Source organism: Rattus norvegicus, chromosome 1 (assembly GCF_021556685.1).
Source record: "Rattus norvegicus strain SHRSP/BbbUtx chromosome 1, alternate assembly SHRSP_T2T, whole genome shotgun sequence".
Taxonomy (NCBI): domain Eukaryota; kingdom Metazoa; phylum Chordata; class Mammalia; order Rodentia; family Muridae; genus Rattus; species Rattus norvegicus.
Genome location: NC_141534.1, coordinates 72,130,330 through 72,152,777, shown reverse-complemented (window position 1 = coordinate 72,152,777; position 22,448 = coordinate 72,130,330). Strand labels below are relative to the sequence as shown.

At 39.9% G+C, this 22,448-nt stretch overlaps 1 protein-coding gene across 6 annotated transcripts in view; it reads right to left on the bottom strand.

Annotated features, from left to right (window-relative positions):
* Nucleotides 1-22,448, bottom strand: part of Zfp948 (zinc finger protein 948) — a 99,464-nt gene that overhangs the window by 15,100 nt on the left and 61,916 nt on the right. For 2 of the 6 annotated variants that reach the window (XR_015649459.1, XR_015649460.1), the window contains exons 3-5: nt 10,463-10,533; nt 8,826-8,952; nt 3,634-5,970 (exon numbers count right to left, since the gene is read on the bottom strand). Coding sequence is in view for 4 of the 6 variants with exons in the window: in XM_087605596.1 (XP_087461722.1) it covers nt 3,872-5,970; nt 8,826-8,952; nt 10,463-10,533 (2,297 nt within the window). In the remaining 2 variants the exon portion in view is untranslated. Of the gene's footprint in view, nt 1-2,031; nt 5,971-8,825; nt 8,953-10,462; nt 10,534-21,768; nt 21,778-22,448 lie in introns of those variants that run through there. The other 4 variants (XM_087605625.1, XM_087605596.1, XM_087605627.1 and 1 more) reach the window with 4 other exon arrangements.

Here is a 22,448-nt window from a genome sequence, read left to right as displayed (position 1 = left end):
TTTTTATAGTAAGATCTGATGATTTTTTGAATTTCCTCTGAATCTGTAGTTATGTCTCCCTTTTCATTTCTGATTTTGTTAATTTGGACGCACTCTCTGTGTCCTCTCGTTAGTCTGGCTAAGGGTTTATCTATCTTGTTGATTTTCTCAAAGAACCAACTTTTGGTTCTGTTGATTCTTTCTATGGTCCTTTTTGTTTCTACTTGGTTGATTTCAGCTCTGAGTTTGATTATTTCCTGCCTTCTACTCCTCCTGGGTGTATTTGCTTCTTTTTGTTCTAGAGCTTTTAGGTGTGCTGTCAAGCTGCTGACATATGCTCTTTCCTGTTTCTTTCTGCAGGCACTCAGCGCTATGAGTTTTCCTCTTAGCACAGCTTTCATTGTGTCCCATAAGTTTGGGTATGTTGTACCTTCATTTTCATTAAATTCTAAAAAGTTTTTAATTTCTTTCTTTATTTCTTCCTTGACCAGGTTATCATTGAGTAGAGCATTGTTCAATTTCCACGTATATGTGGGCATTCTTCCCTTATTGTTATTGAAGACCAGTTTTAGGCCGTGGTGGTCCAATAGCACGCATGGGATTATTTCTATCTTTCTGTACCTGTTGAGGCCCGTTTTTTGACCAATTATATGGTCAATTTTGGAGAAAGTACCATGAGGAGCTGAGAAGAAGGTATATCCTTTTGCTTTAGGATAGAATGTTCTATAAATATCCGTTAAGTCCATTTGGCTCATGACTTCTCTTAGTCTGTCTACATCTCTGTTTAATTTCTGTTTCCATGATCTGTCCATTGATGAGAGTGGGGTGTTGAAATCTCCCACTATTATTGTGTGAGGTGCAATGTGTGTTTTGAGCTTTAGTAAGGTTTCTTTTACATATGTAGGTGCCCTTGTATTTGGGGCATAGATATTTAGGATTGAGACTTCATCTTGGTGGATTTTTCCTTTGATGAATATGAAGTGTCCTTCCTTATCTTTTTTGATGACTTTTAGTTGAAAATTGATTTTATTTGATATTAGAATGGCTACTCCAGCTTGCTTCTTCTGACCATTTGCTTGGAAAATTGTTTTCCAGCCTTTCACTCTGAGGTAATGTCTGTCTTTGTCTCTGAGGTGTGTTTCCTGTAGGCAGCAGAATGCAGGGTCCTCGTTGCGTATCCAGTTTGTTAATCTATGTCTTTTTATTGGGGAGTTGAGGCCATTGATATTGAGAGATATTAAGGAATAGTGATTATTGCTTCCCGTTATATTCATGTTTGGAAGTGAGGTTATGATTGTGTGCTTTCATTCTCTTTGTTTTGTTGCCAAGATGATTAGTTTCTTGCTTCTAGGGTATAGCTTGCCTCCTTATGTTGGGCTTTACCCTTTATTATCCTTTGTAGTGCTGGATTTGTAGAAAGATATTGTGTAAATTTGGTTTTGTCATGGAATATCTTGGTTTCTCCATCAATGTTAATTGAGAGTTTTGCAGGATACAGTAACCTGGGCTGGCATTTGTGTTCTCTTAGGGTCTGTATGACATCTGTCCAGGATCTTCTGGCCTTCATAGTTTCTGGCGAAAAGTCTGGTGTGATTCTGATAGGTCTCCCTTTATATGTTATTTGACCTTTTTCCCTTACTGCTTTTAATATTCTTTCTTTATTTTGTGCGTTTGGTGTTTTGACAATTATGTGACGGGAGGTGTTTCTTTTCTGGTCCAATCTATTTGGAGTTCTATAGGCTTCTTGTATGCCTATGGGTATCTCTTTTTTTAGGTTAGGGAAGTTTTCTTCTATGATTTTGTTGAAGATATTTACTGGTCCTTTGAGCTGGGAGTCTTCACTCTCTTCTATACCTATTATCCTTAGGTTTGATCTTCTCATTGAGTCCTGGATTTCCTGTATGTTTTGGACCAGTAGCTTTTTCCGCTTTACATTATCTTTGACAGTTGAGTCAATGATTTCTATGGAATCTTCTGCTCCCGAGATTCTCTCTTCCATCTCTTGAATTCTGTTGGTGAAGCTTGTATCTACAGCTCCTTGTCTTTTCTTTTGATTTACTATGTCCAGGGTTGTTTCCATGTGTTCTTTCTTGATTGCTTCTATTTCCATTTTTAATTCCTTCAACTGTTTGATTGTGTTTTCCTGGAATTCTTTCAGGGATTTTTGCGATTCCTCTCTGTAGGCTTCTACTTGTTCTCTAAGGGAGTTCTTTATGTCTTTCTTGAAGTCCTCCAGCATCATGATCAAATATGATTTTGAAACTAGGTCTTGCTTTTCTGGTGTGTTTGGATATTCCGTGTTTGCTTTGGTGGGAGAATTGGGCTCCGATGATGCCATGTAGTCTTGGTTTCTGTTGCTTGGGTTCCTGTGCTTGCCTCTCGCCATCAGATTATCTCTAGTGTTACTTTGTTCTGCTATTTCTGACTGTGGCTAGACTGTCCTATAACCTGTGTGTCAGGAGTGCTATAGACCTGTTTTCCTGTTTTCTTTCAGCCAGTTATGGGGACAGAGTGTTCTGCTTTCGGGCGTGTAGTTTTTCCTCTCTACAGGTCTTCAGCTGTTCCTGTGGGCCTGTGTCTTGAGTTCACCAGGCAGGTTTCTTGCAGGGGAAAAATTGGTCCTACCTGTGGTTCCAAGGCTCAAGTTTGCTCGTGGGGTACTGCCTAAGTCCTCTCCGCTGTGGCAGCAACCGGGAAAATCTGTGCCGCTCCTTCCGGGAGCCTCCGTGCACCAGGGTTTCAGATGACGTTTGGTGTTTTCCTCTGGCGCCTGGATGTGCACAGAGTGCAGTCTCTTCTGGTTTCCCAGGCGTGTCCGCCTCTCTGAAGGTTCAGCTCTCCCTCCCACGGGATTTGGGTTCAGAGAACTGTTTATCCGGTCTGTTTCCTTCAGGTTCCGGCAGTGTCTCAGGTGCAGGGGTCCTGCCGCTCCCGGGCCCTCCCCTACGGGAACCCAGAGGCCTTATACAGTTGCCTCTTGGGCCAGGGATGTGGGCAGGGGTGGGCAGTGTTGGTGGTCTCCTCCGCTCTGCAGCCTCAGGAGTGCCCACCTGATCAGGCGGTGAGGTCTCTCTCCCACGGGTTTGGGAGCAGGGAGCTGCTGCGGTCCGGGATCCGCCGGTGTGGGACTTCCGATAAACACAGGAAGTGCCCGGCCTTAGAGGAATTTTGCCTCTGTGTGTCCTGAGTTCACCAGGCAGGTTTCTTGCAAGGGAAAAGTTGGTCCTACCTGCAGTTCCAAGGCTCAAGTTTGCTCGTGGGGTACTGCCTAAGTCCTCTCCGCTGTGGCAGCAACCGGGAAGATCTGTGCCGCTCTTTCCGGGAGCCTCCGTGCACCAGGGTTCCAGATGGCGTTTGGTATTTTCCTCTGGCGCCTGGATGTGCACAGAGTGCAGTCTCTTCTGGTTTCCCAGGCGTGTCCGCCTCTCTGAAGGTTCAGCTCTCCCTCCCACGGGATTTGGGTGCAGAGAACTGTTTATCCGGTCTGTTTCCTTCAGGTTCCGGCAGTGTCTCAGGCGCAGGGGTCCTGCCGCTCCCGGGCCCTCCCCTACGGGAACCCAGAGGCCTTATACAGTTGCCTCTTGGGCCAGGGATGTGGGCAGGGGTGGGCAGTGTTGGTGGTCTCCTCCGCTCTGCAGCCTCAGGAGTGCCCACCTGATCAGGCGGTGAGGTCTCTCTGTAACTGATATTTTTGAAAGACGTCTTTGAGGATTCCTAGGTTCAGAGGTTCAGTCCATTATCCTCAAGGTGACAGCATTGCAGCATCCAGGCTGGCATGGTGCAGGAGGAGCTGAGTTCTACATCTTCACCGGAAGGAAGCCAGGAACAGACTTATCTTTATATTTCTATTACTTCTCCTGTTGTGATTTAAGCAGGGATTACCAGACAAGTGTTATGTTACATTATTTACAATGGTATGTTTTTCTTCAATATGAATTTTCTGATGTCTTCTAAGACTTGAAATCCACATAAAGGATATGTCACAGTCTTTGCATTTGTGAGGTTTCTCTCCAGTGTGAATTTTCTGATGGTCTCTAAGATAGGAGCACCTAATAAACGATTTCTTACATTCCTGGCATTGGTAAGGTTTCTCTCCAGTATGAATTTTCTGATGTCTTCTAAGATTTGAAACCCACCTAAAGGATATGTCACAGTCTTTGCATTTATAAGGTTTCTCTCCAGTATGAGTTTTCTGATGATCTCTTAGAGTTGAGCACTGAGTAAAGGATTTGCCACATTCCTTGCATCTGTAAGGTCTCTCTGCAGTATGAACTCTCTGATATGTTCTCATATGTGGGGCCTGGGGAAAAGATATATCACAGTCTTTGCTGTTGTAAAGTTTCTCTCTAGTATGAATTTTCTGATGTGCTCTGAGAGTTGAGGCTCTAGTAAAAGATTTGTCACATTTCATACATCTGTAAGGTCTCTCTCCAGTATGAACTCTCTGATGTGTTCTAAGATAAACATACTGGGTAAAGGATTTGTCACGTTTCATACATTTGTAAGGTTTCTCTGCAGTATGAATATTCTGATGTACTCTAAGATTTGAGTACCAGATAAAAGATTTGCCACATTCCTTACATTGATAAGGTCTCTCTCCAGCATGAATTTTCTGATGTATTCTAAGACTAGAAATCCAGAGAAAGCACTTATCACACTCTTTGCACTTGTGTGATTTCTCTCCAGTATGAACTCTCTGATGTCTTCTTAGATGTGGGTGCCAAGTAAATGATTTGTCACATTCCAAACATTTGTAAGGTCTCTCTCCAGTATGTATTTTCTGATGTACTCTAAGTGTTGAGCTGTCACGAAAAGATTTATCACATTCCTTACATCTATTAGGTCTCTCTCCAGTATGAACTCGCTGATGTGTTCTAAGATGTGAGACCTGGGCAAAGGATTTGTTACATTCCATACATGTATAAGGTTTCTCTACATTATGAACTTTCTGATGTGTTTGAAGAGTTAAGCACTTAGTAAAAGATTTCCCACATTCCTTGCATTTGTAAGGTCTCTCTCGGTTATGAACACTCTGATGTCTTTGAAGATGTGAGCACTTGGTAAAAGATTTATCACATTCACTACATTTGTAAGGTTTCTCTCCAGTATGAATTTTCTGATGAGTTTTAAGAGTTGAATTTATAGTAAAAGATTTCTCACATACCTCACATTTGTAAGGTTTTTCACCAGTGTGGATTCTGTGATGCCTTTTAAGACGTGATAATTCAAAAAAGGACTTGCCACATTCTTTGCATTCATAATGTGCCTCAGGAGAATGAATATTCTGATGCCATCTTAATGATGCACAGTGGGCAAAGGATCTGTCACACTCCTTACACTTGTAAGGCTTCTCTCCAGTGTGCCTTCTCTGATGACTCTTAAGTGCAGATATCTGCGCAAATGACTTTCCACATTCTTTACATTTGTAAGGTTTCTCTCCAGTATGAAGTCTTTGATGTGTTTTAAGATTTGTGCACTTGTTAAAGGATTTTTCACAAACATTGCACTTGTAAGGTTTCTCTCCAGTATGAATTCTCTTATGTATGCTAAAGCTTGAGGCAGTACTGAAGTATCTCCTGCAGTGTCCACACTGATATGGTTTCTCTCCCATGTTAACTGTCTGTTGCATGAGACTGTATGTAGAGCTGAAACGGTCATCATATTCATCCTGCTTGTACTCTTTCTTTGCAGTGTAGAGTCTTTGATCTTCCCTAATGTTGGAACACAAACTGAAAGATTTCTCACAGTTTTTAGATGCGCAAGGTTCTTCTCCAGTGTGCGTGCTTGTATGTTGATCTGGGTTTGATGAGTCAACAGAGGCATCCCTGTCCTTACAGTATCTGTAGTTATTAGAGGTTTCTGTAGTGTCACTTCTTTTATAAAGTACACAATTGGAGGGACCACGAAGCATTTCGCCAAGCTCATTACCCTGACAAGAGTCCTTTTCAGTCTTCACAGTTGGAAGGACAGTTTCACATATGCAGTAGTTCTCTGAAAATTAGTACAATTCTGATTAATAGGGCTTGTTCCAAGATGACACATGTAATAAATGACTGTGTAAATTCTCTTTTAAACTAAGTCAAACTGCAACTCTTTAGAACCAAGTTCCCAGTAGCCGGCATTTTTCATTCACTGTGACCATATGGGTTCTCACAAAACAGCATGCCAGCTTTCAAGGTCACAAAACCAGCATGCCAACCTTCAAGGTCAGTGATTTCTAATAGATATCTGATCGTTACTAAAAATGTCTAACTTTGCACAAGATGGAACAAATAATTGTGAGTAAGTAATTAGCTTTGATATGAAGCTCATTCACTGATTATATTCAGAGTACATGTCTCTATTTTTATTTTTATTTTCCTCAGAAATGGATGAAGACTTTAATGCAATCCCAGGCTCACTTTGAGTGTACTTCCTAATACATAGCAATGAAAATTACTTTTCAGGAGACTCATTTCTCTTTAAGATAATAAGGCTTACTGAAAAGCATCAAAGGGCTTGTTTCCTTTCTGAAAAGTAAATAAAAGGCAATAGATTCTTCAAAAATAATGGATGCAAAGCAAATATTTCGCCAGCTATCCAAAGCTCTAGATCATTTGAGACAGGGCTTCCACAGATATTCAGATATCCAAAGCTCTAGATCATTTGAGACAGGGCTTCCACAGATATCCAGCTATCTGAAGCTCTAGATCATCTGAGGCAGGGCTTTTCAAAGGCAGCGATTGCTCACATCTTTTCCTCCATTTTCTGAGCTCCATGCTGCTGTTCCTAACTTTCCTTATATGGTTATTCTCATGTATCCGCTGTACACAACCTCCTAAGATCATTTTCCTAAAGGATGTCTGTGTATCCTCCACTGGAATGAAACTGATTCATGTCATATGAAGACATACAAGCAAGCAAGGCAATTGCAGAATAATCCTACTTCATGGACTCGCATTAGAAATATAGTCTATAAAATTATTCCAATCTGATGCCAGCACAGTCAAGTAAAAATGCACAATGTACTAGTATTAAGGCCCCATACAGGTATAGAGGTCTAATAAGTCCCAACATCTTCTAAGAGTTACAACAGGCAGGATGCATCTTGAGGACAGGAGACTGTAGTAAGTACAATGATCAGGAATCCTTTCAAGTAGAAGTATAATTTCAACTCTTGCCTTTTCTTTCATTTAATCCTTCACTGTTGTCCTGCTCATTCACTTGCACTCCCTGGCTTTGGTTACTACATTTTCTCCACCTCCCAGGGCAATCGCAATTGCTACACACAGGTGACCGGGGCAATTCTACATAGAGTAATCCATGTTTTCTGTGAGGTAGCTCATGACCCATGTTAGAATTTTTGGAAACAATATAGGTATCTAACATCATACTGTGCTCAGTACATTAGAAGAACAGAAAGTAGAGGAATCTAGGAATAAATTTCCCAGTACTATGTCCTGTCAGAATCTCCAGCATATGCTGGGAGAATTTTCAATTTGCATATCTTCAGTTCTCTTACAATTAAAACAATGTCAATTGCAATAATGGTTATGGAGGTTTAAGATATGACTGGATATAGTATCCACTACTGAATTTTGGAATGCATCTTGGAACCAAAACCAAGGACGCATGATACTTATAAAATAAAAAATGAAAAGAAAAAACTAAATCCTATAAAATTTTCTTTTTTTCTTAACATAGTTTTAGTGATTGTGAATTTTGCATCATGCACTTTAATTCCACTGATATCCCAGTCCTTCCATATCTGCTTTCTATCTTTGTAACTTACCCCTGAAACAAAAATTTTAAAATTAATTTTTAAAAATTTTTGTAAAAATAGTTTGAAAAAATCTGCTTATCTCTTATGGGGAACTATGTGCTCTTGTGTCAACAGCAGCCTTCTCTAATACCTGGAACAACTGTTACAGCACCAGGATTGCTGTGCATGTCTGAGTCCACTCCACCAGCACATATATCATATCGTATACTCTTTTGCTCAAATAGCTTTACTTGCAAATCTTTATTGCAATGAATAATTGCTCTGGTTTCAGGCCTCTGGCTTCTGTTACGTCATCATACAGAATCCTGGCCAAGACTCTTCTTGTATATCTTGCTGTTGTCATGAGTCATGGAGATGCTGCCATTTAGTTCAGGAGACCTGGCCCTTTCACATGACCCCACCGATTATAGATGGGGTAGATGTTAGGGTAGACTAACTCATAATTTTGGAACTGGTCCTGGATGGTAGCTGAGTTCATTTGCCCATCAACTCTCATGCACCCATGCCATCAGGGGCAGTGCTCCCATGCTGAGGTCACAGATTGCACAACCATGTAGTGGCTGGTAGAGGCAGGGACAGATCAGGGAGCCCCTCAGTCATCAATATGCCCTCAGGCAGCAACCTGCATGCAGACCACAGACATCTGCATGGCCAATGTAGTAACGTGGGCCACAAACATCGACATAGACGCATTGTAGTTGGGCCATGGACCCAAACATGGCCCTTGGCAGTAGCAGTATGGCCCATACAATGCCATGACCTCAAGTGGTAGTGCAAGCCTCTCACATCAGGCTATTCCTCACTGTGCTTGGGTCTTCAGTTCCAACTTTTCTTTATAGTGCACAAACCACTATACTTCTCTTTGTCTCCAGTCTCTCCACCACAAACTTGATCATAGTAGCCATGCCCTCTGGCTATCTTCTGGTAGCTGGGCAGGCAAACCTCTTGGGAAATTTCTTTTTCAATACCAAATTTTGCCTAGTTTTCTGTTCTTTTAATGACAGCTGATATTGAGAGTTTACATTCTATAAGGTCAGTACTTACAAAGAATGAGTTAAGAATTCTACAAGCAAAATGTCCTCACCAACAGAGACCAGGTTGCTGTAATTCTCCAACATCACATCAATGTATAAAGCCCTCTGAGCAGAGTTCAGGTATTCCCACTCCTCCTGAGAGAAGTTCACAGCCACATCCCTGAATGTCAACAGACCCTGAAACGAAAATCACAGTTTGACCATGTGCTGCTGTGTATAATAAGGAGACAGGATGTAGATGAATGAAGACAATTATCATCAAAAATCATTTAAAAAATTTTAAAATTCATCAAAAAGAATTTCTAGTATAGTCACATTCTGTAATGAATTTTTGAACTCTGAAAACAGGATGACACAATAGTTTTACAAGCAGTATCAATGAAAAAAGAAACACATTTAAGGTCTAGACAGGGTTATCTATCACAGGATCACAGTGTACATGTCTCAGAAAGAAATTCATGATGAAGACAGGTTACTCTTAAATTTTCTGCCTGAAGATCATGGTAAAATACTGAGTCAATCCTGTCTCTACTTGGGCCTCACTTAACTCCATTCAAACAGGGTGAGGTATGATTTTTAAACTCTAGGTGCAATGCCACACCATGAAATAAAAAGAGGTAGGTATGGAAGGCAGAACTCATGATTAACTTCTAGGCAAATAAGGAAGAGTTTGGGATTTTTTTCCACAGAAGCAAGGATTGTAGCAACACTACAAACTGAAACTTTTAATTATTACACAAAAAAATCAAGTAGTCTGCTCAATTAATTTTATAAGGATATTTGGTCCACTAACAAGCAGATAGAAAACTTTGCATCAGATACACTTAATGTAATCTTAAGTTTTCCTAAGAATATACAAGCGCCACCATAGACAAATAATAATTTCAGAACAGTACAGCTGCAAGGTGGGCATGAAGAGCTGACATTCAAACACAGTGTCTAGAGCAACGCCACCATGAGGGATAGTCTCTCTGCATCAAATGTAACAGCTTATGCACATCTATCAGTCAATGCCCATGAGACATTTGTATGGATGCATTCCACATAATTCTACATAATGAGTCCAAGCCCACATTTTCTGCACTGTGGAATAGTGTGGGGGACAAAAAAAGAGTAAAGGAAAAAAAGCAAAATTATTCATCTCTCTACTCTGGGAAGTTACCATTGAGCTTCCTAAAGAAGTGAATGATTCCCCTAAGACAAACAGATATGAGGTGCCAACAAACACATGGACATATCAATCATGAAATTAAAGACAAAAGAGAAATACAGGTAGATTACAATCTCAGTCTATACTCAAGAACATTAGGTTCATGGCACAATTAAGCCACGTATGACTGCCTTGAAGGTAATGACCACCAGGTATGAAAAAGGATATAAAGATAAATGCTTTTCTTACTGTAATTTGAGCACAGGATTTTGGGGTGTTGGTGTTGTATTAGTATGTAAACATATATACGAAAGTGAAAACATAAAATCACATCTGAGACTCCAGAGCTTCTGTTCCAAATGAATACTGTATCAGCATAAAATGCATTGAGCTGTCTAGTCTCTAGATCTGGTTAATTGCAGTGTGTGATTTTGTTGGTCTAGCAAAAATTTTCAAAATAAAATTTAAAAAAGTCATCAGAAGCAGAAAATTTATCAAACTACAATGCTTTTAGAAAGAGTGGACATTACCACTGACCTGGGACATGTCCTTCTGTTTCTCTTCTTTGATTTTCTCTTTGAAGAACAATGAATAGCCAGCTTGTGTATCTTTAATATTAAGGAGTCAAATGGGAAAAAGTAAAATTAATACTGAATGCTGTTCAAGAACAAGGTCAAACAACATAAAAAGGCTCAAGTAACAGAATACTACTTGGTGTCTGATCAGTGATCCCCAAAGCTAGGAAAGCATGGGAAGACATTTAAACACTGGAGAGAAAATCCCCATCAACCACATTGTTACACTTAGAAAAATACTGTCTCAAAACTAATAGTGACACAAGTGTATTTGAAGACAGTCATGCATTAACCCAATTCATCTTACTAAAGCAGCATAGCACATAATAAATGAGATGCAAAACATACACAGGATCATGAGAGGAATTATCTGTGAGAACACAGGAAATAATATATTTCATGTGAAGAATAGATAAGAAAACTGGGAAGTAATCATTCGTGCTCAAGACACCAAACCACTCTTTCTCACAGTGAAGAAAGAATACTATGAATAATCTAACCAGCAACAACAAGAAAACAAAATCATAAAAAATATAAACACTGTGACCAAAAATAGTAGCCATTCTGGAAATCAATATAGAGTATCTTCAATTAAATAGACAAATCTTCAAGTTAAATAAATGTAGCACTTGACTCAGCTCTACCACTCCTTGGCATATGCTCAAAGGGCTCAACATTGTACTACACAGATACATGCTCACTCATGTCCATTGCTGCTATATTCATAATAGGTACAAAGTGGAAACAACATAAATGCCCTTCAACTGACACACACACACACACACACACACACACACACACACACACATATTTATTATTATTAAGCTCTAAAGGATATTGAAGTCATGATATTTTCAGGTAAATGGATGGACTTAGAACAGATTATACTGAGTGGAGTAACCCAGACCCAAAAAGACAGATGTTGCAATGTTCTCTCTCATAGGAAGTTCCTACCTCCAAATCTTCAGATGTGAGTTCACAACCTGGAGTAAATACAGTAACAGAAAAGTAAAAACAGACCATTGTGGGATGTGGGGGAGTAATGGGAGATAACAGGGAATAAGTCATCTAAAGGGGAACATGGAAAAAGTAGGAGAGGGATTTCATTATAGAGAAGGGACAAATAAAAATACATAAGAGGAGACACATTAAAGGTGTCTAAACTGTCATAAGGAATTATCCATCTGCCATAAAATGCCTACCATACATACATATAAGACAGTGAATGCATATATATTTGGAGTGTAAATAAAAACTTCCCATTGGGCTGATAATGCTCCCTATAAGAGCCATATATTTTCTAATAAAACCACCAATGAGAAGCTTGCTTTGAAGTTGCTGTTATAGCTATTTAAGTGACTCCTGATACATTATAGGTTATAGCTGCTGTTCATGGTTGTCTCCCAGAAATAGAAGATGAGTCCCTATTGTTGGAGAAGCCATGGACTTTGGACAAAGATCCTAGGGCATTCAAGAAATGGATCTAAAACTAAAGCCTTCTCCCAGGGGACTGGCTTTTATGCAAGAAGGCAACATGCAAGCTTACCAAGGAGGGAACCAATCAACAATCTTACCCAGCTGTGACACCTATGAACCCAAACATTTGCACTGCATGATAACCCTGAGGGTGAAAGAGTGGCAATCATGCCTTGGTGAGAAACAACAGCTTTCTAATTGACTTAAGACCCTCTCAACAAGAGGGCCTTACCTGGTACTGGAAAGTTAGCTAGTTTCCCCAAGACTAGTGAAGTCACAGATCTTGGAGGAGAAGCTACAACCACTACTTTACTAAATCAGAATATATCTAACTGCATTCTAAATATCTTAATTTCCACAGATAAACATAGTACTCATCTTTCATCAAGGCAATGGAGATTATTACAGAAAACCACATTCAGTCAAAAGGCAGAGTTGTGATGCTCAGTCCAGCTGACACATAAGCAGCACAAGTCTGTCACTAAGGTGCAGGCATCACTGAGCAAGAAGAGACAGGAATATTTTAAGAGCCAAAGGAACAGGATCTTTGATGTGACACTCTGTCTCCTAAATATGTCAAAGAATCTACATGCATGAGATCTTACAATCAGTGTTGCCTATACATTCTTTGAAGAATGACAACACCAAGAGGTGTGCTAACAAGGAAGGGAGATAGCTCACTAGGCCTCAACCCTAGTTAAACACTAAAGAATTCTGAGAGTTGAAGAAAGTTTTCCCCCAGAGAATAGTACACCATATGGTTATCCAATACCAAGAGGACATCTTGAAAACATACAGGCAAGTATGTAGTTTTATATTTAGGAATTTACACTAACATATAACAACAATGAAAGAAAAAGTTATTAAGAAATAATACCTGTGTAAAGTGAAGATTTTGCATCATCTACATAAAAATGACGAGGATGATTTTGCTATTTTATTTTGCTATTATTTTTGCTATAATTATCACTACAAACATAAATAACACTTGATAGGCAATGAGAGAGATAGCTCAATGGTTTTGAGTGCCGGTTGTTTTTGCAGAGACCCATTACATTCCTAGAATCCAAAGTGTGACTCCCAACTCTTCATAACTCCAGTACTATGATGCACATGATATAGTCATACACTGTATGCAAGGCATACACTGAGTCAGGCAAAGCAGTCACATAACCTAAAACATATGAATCTAAATTTAAAGAAATTGCAGAGAGAGAGGGAGAGAGAGAGAGAGAGAGAGAGAGAGAGAGAGAGAGAGAGAGAGAGAGAGAGTCCTTGAATGAAGTAACCATGTAGATGAAAGATGTCTACAATGAAAAACTTGACTTATTGGAGAACAGAAGAAGATACTGACTAGCACACGGAACAATATTTCAGAGATAGAATAGGACATATTAGTGTGAAATCTGCAGTAATTCTGAATGTGGTTTATATCTTCAGTTCAAACAGTACTATATTTAAACTTCCCACAATAACATTCAGAAAATTAGGAAAGAGGAGGCAAGAATTTATATTGACCCAGAAATTTCCTGGGTACAGGAACTCTAGAAATATATTGCAGAGTTCGAGCTAACCCATGTGGTTCCAGATAAACTCAATGCAGTAGAGCAGCAGAACCTGAACCTCCCCAATAGCAATGACCATGTTAATGTCACCAAGATAACACAAACAAGGGTTGTACACTAGAAAGCCTCTTCAAACAGTGGTATTTGGGAAAGTAATTATCGGCATAAAAAAAGATGAATCTGGATTTAAGTCTCTCTTACCATACAAGGAATCATAGACCTTCATGTATGATCTGAAACTGAATCCTGCAGAGTAACACAAGGGGGCAACGTTGATATAAGAGCAGGAACTGACAAATAGTACTGTGTACAATTTAAACATCCAGGGAAATAACAATAACTAAAAGTATAAAGAGACAAAATACACCATAGATATACTCATTAGCTATCTATTTACAGAACAATGGACGAGAATCCAAAATCAATCAAAAATTTACAATGAAGCAAATGGTAATATAATAAATAAGCAACTGAATTGAACACACCAGTGGCCAATATGTACACATTAAAAGGCTTTACATTACAAGCCATAATATATTATAAATTCAATATACAGAGATTCCAATTCTGTCTAGTCAGTAACAAATGTATTTTCTCAGTAATTTTTTAAATATAAGTAGATAATATTCCCTAAGCCAAAGATATAAATACAGTACAGTATTCAACAAAGAAAAAGAAAGTGTTCTTGTCCAAAGAAAAGACAGGGACAAAAAGTGGAACAGAGACTGAAAGAAAGGCCATCCAAAGATGGCCTCATCTAGGGATCCATCTCCTCTGCAGACACTAAACCCCCACACTATAGCTGATGCCAAGAAGTGCTTGCTGACAGGAACATGATATGGATGTTCCCTGAGAGGTTCTACCAGCACCTGACCATTACAGATGCAGATACTCACAGCTAACCATTGGACTGAGCCCAGGGACCCCAATGGAAGAGCTAGGGGAAGGATTGAAAGAGCAGAAGGGGATTGCAACCTCACAAGAAGAACAATATCAACTAATTGGACTCTTCAGAGCTCCCAGGGATTAAACCACCAACCAAAGAGTATACATGGAGGGAGCCAGGTCTCCAAGCTACTACATATGTATCAGAGGATGGTCTTATCTGACATTAATGGGAGGGGAGGAACACTTGACGCACCAGCATAAGGGAAAGCTAGATGGATGAGGCCAGAGTGGGTAAATGGGTAGAGGAGCACCCTCATAGAAGCAAAGTGGGGAGAAGGAGAGGGGAACGGAATGGGGTGATTGGTAGAAGGCTAACCAGGAAGCGGGATAATCATTTGAAATGTAAATGAATAAAATAATTAATAAAAATTGACAGCTGACATTAAAATATATATTTTCTGCTGAGGGCCATGCAGTAGGAATGACAAACAGCTTCAGAACTCATGGGATGGGGCCCACTGGTTAGCACAGCCCAATGGATGTGCCTCCGAGAAGCACAACCCCAAGGAACACAAGTCCAGAGGACATTGCCAAAGTCAATTTCTCAGAAAAGTGGGAATAGTTATACCTCAATCAATTCTCCAGTTGTCTTCTCTTTGACCACAGTTTTGGCTGGGTCCTGGTAGCAGGTAAGGCATTGGGGAAGTTATGCACAGTGGTTATCACACCACAAACTTGGTGGTGTCCTATGTCATTATGCCCATGTGTTCTTGGAGACTTTGGGGAACCACTGTTAAGATTCAGGAGTTTCTGCCTCTCGTGGTATGTTTAAACCTATTAATTCCACATTCAGCAGATCTCTGCCTAGCTTGAGGGCTACCTGTACTACCGACCTAGCATTTCTGAATTAAACAGTCTTTGTCTGTCTTAGTTATCTGTTTCAAACTGTACCTTTCAAACAGGAGACTAAATAAAGCTTTCATCTTATAATTAACTGCATCAATGCTTACCATGACTTTAAATATATTTCTTAACATATTAAAGAATTTGATCTTCTTCAAGTTTACTGACTGTCAATTTATGTTAGATTTGAACCTTAAAAGTTACAGATTTGACCACTTTGGAAATCAGTTTCATGGTTTCTCAGAAAACTGGGAATAGTTCTGTCTCAAGACCCAGCTTATATCACTCCTTGGCATACACTCAAAAGATGCTGCTCCAACAGCCCACAAGCACACTTGCTCAACTATGTTCATAGCAATCACTCATAATAGCCAGAAGATGGAAACAACCTAGATGTCCCTCAACTGAAGAATGGAGAATGAAAATGTGGTACATCTACACAATGGAATACTACTCAGCTACAAAAAACAATGACACCATGACTTTGCAGGCTAACGGATGGAACTTGAGAATATCACCCAAAAGGACATGGCTGTTATGTACTCACTTATAAGTGGATATCAGCCATAACATATAGGTTACCTATGCACATTCCACAGGTCCGAAGAAGCTAAACAAGAAGGAAGACACAAGCGAGGATGCTTGAAATCTCACTTAAAAGGGGAAACAAGACAGTCATAAAAGGCATGTGGAAGGAGGGAACTGGGTGAAGTGCCAGGATGGGGGATTACCCAGGGAGACCCTCACCTGCTCAGAGAAGTGGGGTGGATTGGGAAAGGATAGTAGGAGGGGGTGACCAAGAGGAGGCAGTGAACAGGATGTAAAATGAAAAAGGAAAAATGTAAAATTAAATTAAACAAACAAAAAAGTTAGTTTTGAATTGAAGCTCTTCTAGTATCAAAGTTAAAAAAAATGTTTTGCCCATAAACAACATACTCCAGAAAGAGACTAGGAACTTTTCTGACCTTTGTCTGGTATACCATCATAGAACATAACTGTTTCCCACGTGATTTAGTTTAAGCTGAAACCAGTCTCAGGGCAGGAAAAGGTTAATAAGTTGGTTAAAAAAATTCAAGTATCATGGTGCAGAGAGCTTTTATCTGTTCAGCTCCTTGGGCTGAAAGGAGGGAAGGCTGCCAGAGCTTTGTCTTAGCTAAAAGAAAAAAAGAACTGAAATGAAGCAGGGTGGATATCAAGAGCCAGTGTTTTTAACCTTTTTGATACTGTAAACCTCTAAATTTTTTAAAATTAACATATTCCTTAATTTTTATTCCTGGTCTTATTACCATAATTTACAGAGCAATATATACCTGATGTAATGAGAGGAAAATCACGAAACTACAATAGTTAAAAAGACCTCAGGAATGGAAAGGAGGTCCAGTGACCGGCCCGAATTGGGATCCAGCTGAAGGGGAGGATCCAAGGCCTAACACTAATGATGGCTGTTCTCCAAGAAGCCCAACAAACAGCTGAACTTATCAGATGTATATATGTACACCCAATCAATGGACAGAAGTTTCGGACACCTGTGGTTGAATTAGGGAAAGGCTGGAAGAAGCTAAGGAGGAAGGTGACCCCATAGGAAGACCAGCAGTTTCAACTAACCTGGACCCCCCAGATCTCTCAGACACTGAGCCACCAATCAGGCAGCATACACTAACTGGTATGAGGCCCCTGACACATATACAGCAGAGGGCTGCCTGGTCTGGGCTCAGTGAGAGAATATGCATCTAACCCTTGAGAGAGAGACTTGAGGCCCCAGGAAGTGAGGAGACCTTCGGGCCAGGTGAGGGGGAGTGTGGAGACAGGATGAGGAACTGTGGGAGGGCGGACCAGGAGGGGGATAATGACTGGACTGTAAAAAAGATTAAAGATAGATTTTCAAAAATGACCTCAGGAATGGATAACTAATCGTTATCTTATTGCTTTAACCAATAGCTGTATTTTTTGCAAACTGTGGCTATGACAGTCCTGAAAAGAAGGCAGTAACCTTTCTAACTATGGGCCATCATTCCTTCTGTGGCCAATTTTTACAATTTCTCTAATGCATTTGGGATGATTGTCTCAAAATAACATGCAGCTTTCCTGACAATTGTCATCTCCACCATTCGATCCAGCCCACCATCATAGGGACTGCCTGGGCTTTCTCCACGAAAACTGCCCTGATTTGTGGGTCCATAATTTGATTTCTGTTTTCCATTATAATTTTTAAAGTCATTATAGTTTCAATTAAAATTTCCTCTTATTGTAACTATCATATACCCAACAAAAGCATTCCAATAAAACATTTAATGATTTTAAACTGTTCATAACCTTACATATATTTAACTCTAGTTTTTAAAAGTTCCTTCTGCAATATCAAGATAAACTATCCTGTTAAAGAATAAAGACATAGAGAATAGCCATAATTTTTGTAAGACAAAGCCAGCTTTAACAATGTAGCCATAATTTTAGAAGACAAAACCAGATTTTAACAGTTTGCACACTGCAGTGTCTCTAAAATCAATACCAAGTGCATTATTTTCATGTTACAAAATTTGACACCCAGAAAAGTTCTTGTTTATAAAAGCATGACACTGCAGCTTTAATACCTCCTTAAAGAAACATTTTTAAATTCTATCTTTTCAACTTTTTTTTCTTTTTTTCTTTTTTTTTTTTCTTTTCGGAGCTGGGGACCGAACCCAGGACCTTGCGCTTGCTAGGCAAGCGCTCCACCTCTGAGCTAAATCCCCAACTCAAATTCTATCTTTTATAAGACTGTATTTTTAGGACAGAAGTTACATAAAAATAGCATCCCAATTTAAAAATATCTTTAGAGACCTGTTTCCCTGGGTTGGTCCAAGCCATGTGTTGCTGCTCAGAATGACTCCAAACCTGAGTTAACAGTTTTAAGCCAACTTTCTGTTACTGATGTTACAGATTTTTAACCATACCCAATAACTTATAAGCCAATTAACTATAACCAAGACACAAAGAACATATTTATACATTTAAGACCAAACATGGAGTGGCCACACACATTTATATATTGAGAACAGACAGACAAAGTCTTCCTTATTTTTCTAGCTGTAATTTCAAGGGAGCAGCACCTAGCCACCTGCTGAACCCAATTCTTAAGGGCACAGAGATTTTTATGGAATAAATAGCCATCAGTGTCCTTCCAGGAGAAGCTAAGAAGTGCCCTTTTAAGAGGGCTTGTACAGACAAGCAGCCACTGGCAGAACTTTCTCCAGCAGTGCTACACTCCCAGCTGCAGGTGGCAGGTACAGGGCCCCAAAGGCAGTTTATCAGTTTTGTTAGGCCAATTCAGACTGCTTTCTTTCCTTCTAAAAAACTCAAGGAGTGAACAGCCAGCAGATGAAGCTTTAACCATTATTTCTTTGAATATGAAACACAGAGCAATGATAGAGCAATGAAACGAAACCACATAAACTGTCAGACATAGACAGACTGGCATGCCAAGGACAAGCAATAGAATTGGTGGAATAGCAGAGAGGGAAGAAACCAGATGTCCCACAAAAGGGAGCCAGAATTAGAACAGGTGTTCCACCAGTGGGAACCAGAGAGGAAGCAGGACATCTCCCGACCTTCTCTTGACCCTAGGAGATTTTAGTCTATCCAGCCCTCCTCCTTTGGGTCTCCAAAAATCTAGACCAAACCAGAAACAAACCTAAAACAAGAAAAAGAACTGTGCAGGTACAAGAAACTTACCTCCTAATAGAGGGAGTTGGCTTAGTAACATTCACTAGCAATAACTGAGGGTTGATCGAGGGTAAGGGGCATTCCTGGCCAACGCACCAAATGTTGGGGTTTGGGAAATTGCCACACAAATCAATATCAGTTAAGCAATAATAGTTTATTGAATGTACACCACAATACTGGATGCCCAGGACCGCAAAAAGAACACAGAAGCCTAATTGCTGTACTAGTCTGCTCTCAGGGTAGGCTTTTTATAGAAAAACCAGGTTCAAAAGTTTAAAGCACAAAGAGGGGAGCAGTTTGCTTACTAGGCAAAGTATTATCAGTTAACCTTTAAGATGATTGGTCCTGAGTGAGGTAAAGGGGACTGGGTGGATGGTTGATGAAGAGGGGAATTTCAGAAAATTGAGATAACAGAATATGAGTATTACAATCATAACTTTTTAGCTTATTAGTAGCACTCTTCATTGTCAGCCACAAAAACCACAGTGATCTCATACATAGGTGCAGGAAGGGCTTCCTGGTGGTCAGTTCTGACTCAAGATTTGATGGGTCCTACAGAAAGCTTTTTGGAATTTACTAAGATTAGAAAACATCATACAGAACCAAATATGTTTGTGGTCAGCTTGTCCTTGCTCTAAGCCAAGACACTTCTCTGTGTCAATGACTGGCAGGCATGTTAAGCAACAATATGAAATAGCTGTCAGTCACGGAACAAAGCATCTACAGCTATTCTAGCTGGATCAGGTCATAACAGGAACAAAAACAACGGCAGTACTGGCTGACGTGACTCTCACTGAGGCTGCACTGGTGGTGTGATTTCTTATATCCATATTTGCCCTCAGCCTCCTGATATGATTTGAAAAGAATTGCTAATGAGTAGATATGCATTCTGAGGATTTAAAGCAGATATGACTGATTTTCATATGAAAGTTTAAATCTGTGATTCTTTTAAGACTCTTTTGAAGATAAATAATAAAATAATTAATCCTGGTTTGCTGCCTGACAGTAAGAGAAACTGGGATGAGAAAACCACCTTGCTCTCTCACACTTTAGTAGTCTATAACAAGTTGCTTAGTTATGAATGTAAGTGGGTTCCTGGGAATAATTTGTTTTCCTTACCTGTACTATGTAACATTTCTTATAAAAGTATTAGAGGATATATTGTTTTTTCATAGTAATTCAATACAAGGAAAAATCGAATGTAATCACATTGTAATTTTATACTGCTTGAAAGATTTTGCTGTGATATATAAGCTAAGAGAGAAAAGGTAAAGATGTTGGAATCTTATTCCATCTATGAAATCTGTATATAAAGTTTGCATATATGAAATTTGTATATAAAGAATGTGTTGGAACTTGGCTTCATCCACCAGATCTGTATGATTGTAACTATGTAAAGCTTGGGTGGGTGATTGTTGAAGCTTGCTCCATCCACCAACTATGTGTATATATGTATTCTATGGATATATGTGTATGTGTGAAATGCTTGTGTGTGTGTGTGTGTGTGTGTGTGTGTGAGAGAGAGAGAGAGAGAGAGAGAGAGAGAGAGAGAGAGAGAGAAATGCTTCGGGCCTGCTTGTTGGAGCTTTGCTCCAGCCATTCAATGTCTGAATATGTACATCTGTCTGTCTGTCCATCTTTTGCTGAATCCACTCAGTCTGTGTGTGTCTGTGTGTGTCTGTTTGTCTGTCTGTCTGACTGACTGACTGACTGTCTATGAATTTTCTCTCTTTTTGTTTCTTCCTCGATGGCCCCTAAGAGTTAAAAGAGTTCAGAGTTTTTTTCCTCTGGTACATTGAATGCCAGCCACAATCAATCAAGTTCTGTTCCCTGAAAGTCTCCTGAGTAATTTCTCTAATTGCTGGCTGCCATAGGCAGCAGCCCCATCAGTACCTGGACTGATGCCTCAACCCCCACTCCCATCAGCCCCTCTTAGTGTTGACCCCTATCAGCAGTTCTCAGCACTAACACCCACCCACTTCACTCCCTGCTGCCTGCTGTGGTTTACACCCCTTCCCCCATGACTGTGAAGCCTGGTCTTTGACATCCTACACATTTTCTATCAAAAACTCCATTTCGTATTGCTGGGGTCCAGGAATCACCCCCAGAAAACATTCTAACACTGATCTGAGTGAAATGAGATGGACTATGGAATGCACACCCCAATACATACTGATCAACCAGGGCAACAGCTCAAAGCTGTGCACTGGACATTTCTCAGGGCCAGTTTATAAAGAATACACCTGCAAAAATCACATTGAACTCATTCACAAATGGTGGACGTGCTACCTGGTTGTCAGCCTTGACTCAAGCCATTTTAGACATAACAGTTCATATTGAGCTTTAATCTGATGGGTCCTACATGAAACATTATAGTTGAGGAATTTCTTAAGATTAACAAACCTCATAGCATACAGAACAAAACAGGCTATGTGATCAGCATGACCCTGCTCTGAGTCAAGTTATTTTTGCATCACTGACTGGCAGGCATACTACAGCAACAATATGAAATACCTGGCAGACATGGAACAAAATGGTCACAGCTATGCTAGGGGGGGAAGTCTCAACAATATCTAAAGATACAAGATACTGGGCAATAATATAATTTTCTTAGAGACAGTAGCTTTAGTTAGCTGTCCTGGAACTTGCTCTGTAGTCTAGGCTGGCCTTGAACTCACAGAGATCAGCGTGCTTCTTCCTCCAAAGTGCTGGTATTAAAGGTTTGCACTAACACTGGAAGACCCTCAGATTGAGGAGACTCTCCTTCCAATCCTGAGGACACCCACCACCCCACAAACACGCGGGACTCATGTCTTGATATAAAAGCAAGAAGTTTATTCTGGATACCAGTGCACTGGGGCTCGACACAGTCCTCATGCAGGAGGGATGTGAAGAGCCCCGAACAGCAGAATTATATGGCTTATATAGTCATTTGCAAGGTCACACAGCTTCATTAGCTCAGCTATCCCAGTACAGAGGGTATCTGACTAGGCAGATGTTTCCCATCCTGGAGTTCCCAGGACAAGGCCATAACTATGTCAGTGCAGCTATTTCAGTACCAAGGACGTCTGACTTGACAGATGTCTCCTGTCCTGTAGCACAATCTATAGCATCTGTTCCTGTAGCCTGGCTAGCTTCCTGGAGAGCGGGTGGGAATGTACTTTCTGTGCTTCCTTGTCTATTGTCTAATGACTAGCTAAGCAGAGACCAACAAAAAAAATTATTTTACTCTTAAGAAATGGCTGCACTGATGTCAAGCAGGGATCTTTCAACACCATCAGGTCTAAATTTAAAAAAAAAAATGGTATAACATAGACAGTAGTAAAAAGACTGATGATCATAATTATACTAGTGACAGAAAATCAAAGACAAAAGTATTAAAATATAGAATAAAGACTATTAGAAAATAATAAA